This window comes from Sceloporus occidentalis, unplaced genomic scaffold, assembly GCF_023333645.1.
Source record: "Sceloporus occidentalis isolate IW3139 unplaced genomic scaffold, rSceOcc1.0.p SCAF_12, whole genome shotgun sequence".
Classification (NCBI taxonomy): Eukaryota; Metazoa; Chordata; class Lepidosauria; order Squamata; family Phrynosomatidae; genus Sceloporus; species Sceloporus occidentalis.
Window position 1 is genome coordinate 4,000,978 of NW_028316992.1, and position 9,023 is coordinate 4,010,000.

General features: G+C 40.9%; 1 protein-coding gene across 1 annotated transcript in view; it reads left to right on the plus strand.

Moving 5' to 3' along the window:
• Positions 1-9,023, plus strand: part of VSNL1 (visinin like 1) — a 104,801-nt gene that overhangs the window by 94,285 nt on the left and 1,493 nt on the right. Inside the window, exon 3 of the mRNA XM_089477637.1 lies at positions 8,193-8,408. Coding sequence (XP_089333763.1) covers positions 8,193-8,408 — 216 coding nt within the window. The remainder of the gene's footprint in view (positions 1-8,192; positions 8,409-9,023) is intronic.

Consider the following 9,023-nt stretch of genomic DNA (forward strand, 5'->3'; position numbering starts at 1 on the left):
GTTTCCCTTTTTCAGACCCTTAAAAGGGGGTTGAATTTCCTCTCCTGTAGCTTTTTCAGATTGAAACCCGAGTTTGCATGATTGTAGCTCATTCAGGTTTTCCTGGATTTTGCGGGTTCTTGTTGCTTTTGTGTCCCCTTGTTCCATTCTTTGCAAGGGAGAGGACTCTCTGTTGCAATTCAATGGATCTACAGTATGGTTCTTCCAAATGCTTTGATTTTATTTAACTGGGCCTAGGGTATAGCTTGCTGAAGTGGACTTAAAGGGAAAGTTTCTCAACTCTGATTTTTAACATATAATCTTTTAAACATATAATCAGGACAGGGTGGGTTTTTTAATATGGGTGTGTGTGTTTTTAGTTACATTTTTAAACAACAGGTGAGGAGCCTAATTAATTTAGGTTAGGGCTAAGGAACATGCAGTTCTTTGGATGTTGTTGGAACACAACTCCCGTGATCCCCAACTATTGGCCATGTGTAGGTCTGATGGGAATTGCAGTCTAACAAGACCTTGAGAATGACAGCTACCCCACCCGGCTGTGGGCCCTCACATAATTTCCAACTTCATGGCAACCCAAAGATGAACCTGTCATGGGTTTTCTGGCCAAGATGTGTTGTGGTGGAGGGAGATGTGTTGCTTTCTTCTGAGCCTGAGAAAACATCACTTGCACAAGGTCACCATGTTGTTTTCCATGTGCGAGCACAGATTTGAACCCTGGTCTTCCTTCCAGTTCTAAGCCAAACCACTACATCATATTGGCTGTCATGACATTTATTGATAGCAAGACCCATGTGCATATCACAACAGCCATCAAGACAGAAGTATAGATTTCCTCGCAAGGAGAGCCCATGCTGATGAAGCTTGTTTCAGATATCACAGGCACAGGTCAACAGATTTAGAAGAGTCAGGTATCATCTGCCTACAGCTTGTAGTTTAAATTTACAGAATGTCAGCCTTAACATTTTAACAATGTCTGCAGACTATCTCTTTCCTTAAAGCATTTTCTGAAGAAATGTTAAGCAAGGCTTTTCTTCCAGTAAAAAAACAATCAGTGATGGTGAACAGTGAAGATTTTCACACGACATTGTTATATCGTTTCTTTATCGTCCCAAAGTGTAATGGAATTGTCATAACAGATAGACGATTCCAAAAGATTTTCACATGAGGCTGTTAGTGTTCTTAAATCGTTGCTGAAACATTACTATGTCCAGTGTGTGAATGTAACTGTTTTGAAATCATTTTGTAATCATTTATTGCTGAATTCTGATATATCTGATTTAAGAACACTAACAACCTCATGTGAAAATCTTTTGCAATCGCCTATCTGCTGTGACGATCCCACTACACTTTGGGACAATAAAGGAACGATATAACCATGTCGTGTGAAAATCTTCTATCTTTGTATTCCTACACGGATAGACGTTTAATAGTTTTAGCATTAAGCAAACCCACTGAATACCCTCCAGCATTTCATGGATGAAAACATGGGTGGGTTACAGACCGCCGAAATGTGGCGGTCTGCTGCCACTGCCGGTTGCTGCGTCCAGGAACCGCAGCAGCCAAATGGTGCGGTTCCCCGGAGGCAGCAAAGAAGGAGCGCAAAAATTGCGCTCCTTCTTGCAGCCCGGAAGAGATGCCGTGAGGCGCTAGTTGCGCACTCTCGGCGTGACGTGCGGACGCAGAGCGTCCGTTACGTCAAAATGGCGGTGGCCGTGTGGAACGGCTGCCGCCATTTGTTACGGACTCTGTCCGTGATAGGGTAAGGAGCGTCTGGAAGAGACGCCCCTTTTTCAAAATGGGACGTCCTAAGGACGTCCCTTATGGCGGTGTGTAACGCGCCTGAGACATGTAGTCAAACCACATCAGAATGTCCAATAACATCTAAACAATGATACCTTTATTGGACCAACCAAAATGCACAATTGGGTGTTGCAAGCTTTTGAAGTCACACTGGCTTCTTCATCAGGCAAACAGGAGGAAGAAATGCAAATGGACATTAAATTTCCTTGACTTTGTAAATCTACCAGTGACCACATGGCCAAAGGGGGAGGTGCCAGCCTGCAGATAGTCCTCCTTACCATCTGAACTAAGACCAGAAACAGAAAATGCAGGCCTATGTCTTACATCTTCTACAATTCTATGATTCTGTCCCTTCCCTTAGCTCATTAACTAATTATAACTATCTCACAATACATTAAAAATTGCCTTCACGTCAGACTCTACACACACACACACACACCCATGGCCTATTCTGTATACCTTTTTGTTTGCTATTGTTTGATTTTTGCTCTAGGTTTAGGAATCAGCTGTGAGATAATGAAAAACAAACCAGCCTTGGAAATTTTGATTATCCTGAAACTCCAAGAGGGCACTATACATTACAAGTGCATCAGTAGGAACAAGGATAGATATTTCCCTGTCCTCTGTGCCAGCTGATCATCCACCTTAATGTTATTCCACAAGAGCCATGGTCACTAATTAACAAGCTTAGATGACAGATGACAAGTCATTAAAAAAACAACCCTAAAATCCATACCCAAACATTTGCAGAAACATGGCAAGCATCCTCTGAGAGGCAGCAGCATATTGTCACATGCTATTAAGGACCAGACGTACTTTTGTTTTAATTGTGGAATCAGCGAAGGCTTTGGTATTTTTTTTTAATGAATAGTAGATGTAATGGGAGAGTTTCAATGGGCTGAAGTGCATGCTAAAAGGAAAATCCATTCTTCCCTTGACAGCCATAACAGTAATAATGTTAAGCACAGCAAAGTGTTTGGGTAATAATCTTCCATAGGTGCAGATTGCTGGTATGGAGCATTTTGAGGGAGATTATGGTTTGGGACTGCTTCCTGGAACAATCTCAGTTTTCACAAAATGAAATTTAATATTATTTTTTTAAAAAAACACTGATGCTGATAAAACAATTAAATAAATTTTTCAGCTGACCCACAATATTACCTATATACCATCCTTTCCCAAACTGATCCCGATGAGTTGGACAGGAAAGCCTACCATCCCTAATTGGGAATTGGTGGGTGTTGTAGTCCATCTTGTCTGGAGGGCCCAGAGTTGGGGAATGCTGTTTTGGCCTCCCTTTGCCATAGTTACAGTGTGGTTTGACAACTTCCCTGTGTTCTGCTACATTTTCCGAAGTGGATCTGGGGAAAGGCAGCTCCTGAAAAGAGCAATTGGAAAATATTGACCTCTAGGTTGCCAAGGGGGACAGCCACTTTACATGCTTAAAGACCCAAATCCATGGAGAGGCTGTAGCCAAAAATGCTGTACATATTTAAGTTCCTGCCTGCCATATAGTACTTGTTTATGGGAAGAGTGATGCCTCTGTGTATCAGCTTTCTGCAGTGCTTCCTGGGATTCAAAGACTTTCTTTTCCCCTTTCTGTTAAAACTTGTGAGGGAAACCTTCATGTACAAAATACAGTAACTGTAACTGCAAATATCTTGCATCGATTTGACCCTCTTCACACAGCCAGGAATGGACTCAGAGGTCTTGTGCAGGTCTATGACAGTAATAAAAATGAACTGAACTAGTCTCCGAACTGATAATCTCATTTTGGTGTGATTATGACACTTGTCAAGAGCAAAAACTCTTTCAGCTTTTCATCAGCCACCTGAATGAAGCTGCCTTGTGTTGGATTCTATTATGAAAGTACTGAGAAGTGTAAAAGCATTTGCCCCTTCAGTGCATTGCACATGGAGCAAGAATAGCTGAGCCCCAAATAAACTGTACCCTATGTTTATCTGATATGTAAGGCCCTAAAGGCACCAGCTGCCATCTGATCTTGGAAACTAAGTATGGGCAGCCTGGTTAGTAGTTGGATGGGAGACCGCCAAGGAATACCAGGTGCTTCAGGCTGTATTTAAGAGGAAGATGCTGACAAAACAATTTCTGAGTATTCCTTGCTTAAGAAAACCTGAGACATTCATGGGATCGCTATACATTGACACATTACTTGAAGGCACACACACACTGCTCAGAGCATAATCTTTCTTTTTTAAAAAAAACCCAGTTCTGCCTCTGTAACTCAGAACTGGCGCCAGGCAGAACCCTCTATGAACACATGATTCACCTGACTTTCTTTGTCTCTGTGAAGCAATTGAACCTTTCAGGCATACCTCATACACCTCCACATTATGAATATTTCTCCTCCACAGTCATAGAATCATAGAATTGGAAGAGACATTAAGGACCATCCATTCCAAGCCCTTGCCATGCAGGAATACACAATCAAAGCACTCCCAACACATGGCTGTCCAGCCTCTGTTTGAAAACCTCCAGAGTAGGAGAGAGTGTGTTTCACTGTCAAACAGCTCTTACTGTCATGGAATTTTTCCTAATGTTGAGGTGGAATTCTCTTTTTCCTGTACCTTGAATCTATTGCTCTGTGTCCTATTCTCTGGAACAGCAGAAAACAAGCTTGTTCCATCTTTAGTATGGCATCCCTTCAAATATTTAAACAGGGCTATCATATCACCTCTTAACCTTCGCTCTTCCAGGAGTAACACACCCAACTCCCTAAGGCATTTCTCATAGGGCTTATTTTCCAGATCCTTCACCATTTTGGTCGCCTTTCAACTCACTTGAAAGTTGTAAGATCAGGGTTATGGATCATGCAGATACACAGGAGGGAGCAGTTTAAAACTTTTTTAAAAGCATGTACACCCTACTTTTCCTTTACACAGTTTTCCTCTTGATAGACATACTTCTTGTTGTTGCCTACCTTCTGATCAGCTTTGACCTTTGGAGGTCTGTAAAAGAGGGACCTCCAAGAGCCCCCATTAGCAACAACCCTGTTCAATAAACATGTCATTAATCTGCACAGCCTCTCCATGAGGTAGATTAGGCTGAAAGGTCATACAGTGGGTGCTGCATAGCATAGGTGAATGGGAATTTGAACAAAAGCACCCACACTCCTAGCTCAAACAGTAACCACTACACCTCATTGGTCCAGGTTTGCATGGCCAACAGCTTATACTGTATATTGAGCAGCAGTCTTATTCCCACCCCACCCTGAGGAAAATGGTATATTTGCATCCTCCTGACAATACATTCACGTTTTAAGCTGAATTTTCTAGGTTCCTATATGTCTACATATTAACTAACCAATTTGTGCTCTTTCAACCTTTGTGGCAAACCCCATGTCTTATTATTGGGACTTCTGCCTTATGCACTCTTCTTTGGGTGGTTATCCTGTCTTTCTTGCCCTTTCAAATTCATACTGCTGCTAAGGATCTTGTTCCCCCTGCTTTCATTCTCTTAGCAGATATAAACAGGTTTCAGACTTGCTTTTTTAAACGCCACCCAGTCTTTCAGCTCCCTCTGTCTTCCCTGCCCCATAGTCCTGTGTTCTCACCCTCTCCTCTGTTTGGATGTAGCCATGGCTTACTGATCTTGGCTCAGTGCTGCTCCACAACCTTGCCCACCCCACCTTTGCATCTGGGATAGCCTTCAATAAGATGCCTTGTTGTTGTTGTTGTTGTTGTTGTTGTTGTTGTTGTGTGCCTTCGAGTCATTTCTGACTTACGGCAATCATAAAGTGAACCTATCATGGGGATTTCTTGGCAAAATTTGTTCAGAGGAGGTTCACCATTGCCTTTCTGAGGCAGAGAGAGTGTGACTTGTCCAGGGTCACGCAGTGGGTTTTATGGCCAAGCTGGAACTTGAACCCTGGTCTCCAGAGTCATAGTCCAACACTCAAACCAATACGCCTTTTATTTATCCATTAATAACATCCCATCTTTGGGGAAAACTTTTGCTCTCAGCCCTTCCAGGAAGCCACCAAAGACATTCTGTTATCCAGGCCAAAGTTTTTAACATTTTACCAATGCAATAGAAATGTGGAAATCATTATAGTCACTGGAGCAGTAACCGGACCAGCTCTGTCAGACAGACAGCAGCCTGTTCTCTGGGAAGAACAGGGATAACTTCCAGTACTAAAATTGTCCCGGCCTCAGGTTATTCACTGAACAAAGGAATATATTTCAGGCCAGCTTAATCTGAGCAAGCATTGTTGTGCAGTATATATAGCACCTGTTCCAAAAAGAAAAAAAAGGGGGGTAGGAATTTCTGAAAGGAAAGGGGATAGAAATAAGTGAGGGACTATATTGAAAAGACTGCTTTTTTTGCAGTTATCTGAATTTGAAGATTGTTCTTTCATGTCTTAGCAATATTTTTCCACTCTAATAGTAATAATGCGTACTTCAAATGGTGTGTGTGTGTAAGTGCCTTCAAGTCACCTGCTGACTTACATCAACCCCATCAATTTCATAGGAGTTTCTTAGGGAAGGAATACGCAGAGGTGATTTTGCCAATCCATTCCTGTGAAACATTAGCTTACAGCACCTGGTATTCATTGGTTGTCTCCCATCCAACTACTAACCAGGGCTGGCCCTGGTTAGCTCCCAAGATCAGATAGGATCTTGTGCATTTAGGATATCTAGGCCAGTATTGTACTTATTTTAAAATTAAGGGTGGACAGCTTGTGGGATGTGGCCCATATATATTAGATTAGCAGCCTTTGAACCCTCTCTTCATGATGAAAAAAATGTTCCAAAAAGGGTAGAAGGGGAGTGCTGCCCTTGGAAACCTTTGTGATGTTCTCCTCTGAAATAAGGCACACATAATGCAGATCCAAAAGGTATATTGTGTTTTGTTGGTTTGTATTGTTTTAGTATATGTTTTTGTGAAATTCAGTAAAAATCACACATACACACACACACACAAATAAAACAAGGTACACAGCTTGACTTTCATGAGTTTTAAAAGAAAACATTATTGCTAACTTCCTTTTAAAAAAATATTGAACATTTTTGGATTCAACTTCCTGTTTTACATAAAATGACAAATATTGGGAAACGTATTGTTTTAAAAACTGAAGCCAATTAAAGGACACATAATTAGATGGAATCTGACATATTAAGTAACCACACTTGTCAAGCTGCTACACACCAAATCACAAACATTTCATGTGGGTTAGAGTCCACTGTTACAAGATAAAGCTTAATAGCTGCTATTAAGCTAATTCCAAATATGTCCACATGATATTCCATATTGTTTCATCCCTAGCCAAGATCATTTTCTTTCACAAATCTTTCAGTACAATCATATATCAAAATATACACATAGCACAATCACATACTAAGCTGTGCCTTTAGTCTGGGATATTCCCTCTGCTTAACTGTTACTTGAGAGCATCTTCATCCTGGAATATCTTTCACATTTTCATAGGGGAAACATCTTTCCTTCCGCTCTTAATTTTTGTGACATATATTTGGTTTCATTAACCACCTCTCCAGTTAGGCTTTTAGCATGTTAAGAGGAACAGTTTCTGATCTATGTTATTATTATAATCATGGCTTCAGAAAAAAATCATTTAAATGTTGGGCAGTTAGATCCATATTAAATAGTAAAAAGACAAGAGCATGAACAGAATGCTGTTGTTGTTATGTGCCTTCAAGTTGTTTGTGACTTATGGTGATCTTAAGGCAAAGCTATCACAGGGTTTTCTGGGGCTGAGAGTGTGACTTGCCAAAGGTCATCCTGTGACCTTCCTTGGCTGAACGGGGAATCGAACCCTGGTCTCCAGAGTCATAGTCCAGTGTTTAAACCACTACACCTTGCAGTCAGAATGAGACTAGACAAGGATAAATTGCAAAGAAGAATAAATATAAATTTATACCCTTTGGTTAGCAGATATTTAGGCAACCATGAAATTCAATGCTACAGAAGGTCAAACAGACACACAGTAGTCTTCATCTCACAAATGGACAATTTCACAGTTATTAGAATTCATAGCTAAGGCAAGGAACAAAAAAATAAATGAAGGCCAATATGTCTCATGCTTCCTGGCATGGGCTGACAGCAGCTGGAAATAGCTAAGTCAGTCTGATTTATAATATTATAAATTCTGCAGACACTTCATAGAATTAGAGCCAAGATGTCATCTTCAAAGAGATCCAAGGCTAGAGACTTTAGACTTAGAAATTGTTTCATGGAAGACACTTCAGTTACAAAAGTGTCAAATGGACAGTGAACTAAAGTACTAAAAAAAGGGGGGAGAGAGAGTCAAGTAATAAAGGCTGGGTGCTTCAGGGTTAGGATATAGATAGAAAATGGTCTTGTGGTAGAATTGTATTGACTTATAATATTTGTATTTGTCTAAAATTTTGCAGTTTTTCCCATATGGAGATGCTTCGAAGTTTGCCCAGCATGCGTTCAGAACCTTTGATAAGAATGGCGACGGAACCATCGACTTCAGAGAGTTCATTTGCGCACTCTCCATCACTTCCAGAGGCAGTTTTGAACAGAAACTAAACTGGGCCTTCAATATGTATGACTTAGACGGAGATGGAAAAATCACAAGGGTAGAGATGCTGGAAATTATAGAGGTGAGATTAAAAGTGTTCTTTCACATGTTTATGTAACTCTTCCATATTGTGCAGTTAGCGAACTTGAAACCACTTTAATTTCCATGGCTTCCCCCTGCAACATATTAGGGTTTGCCTCTGACTTGGAAATGCAAATATTTCTCCCTAAACCGCAAATCCCAGTATTGCACAGCAGGTAGTCATGGAAGGTAAAATGGAATCATAGCACTCTAACTGAAAGAAAAACAAGAAAGGAAAAGGTTGTTTGCTTGGATGTTGCACGTTGTTGCATGTTTGGCGGGGGACTCTGTGTTACTAATTTTATTATATTAATTTATTTATTATGACTGAAATCCTGTTGGGTGGTTATGAATGAATGCGTAACCTAGAATCATTTCTAGGTCTCAGGGCTATCTCTGGGATAATGCTGGCATCTCTACCTGTGAATGTTGTCCAAGGCCTAAAATCCACTCTACTGGTGTCCACACTCCACCTGGAAATAGTGGTCTCCAGAAAACTTTGGATACTGTTGCAGCAACAGCAAAATCTGCCCTGTGAACATAACACTATGTGACTTGGCCTTCATCAATGCGGTACCCCATAGTCATCACACACTACTCACAGTCTTTACAAATA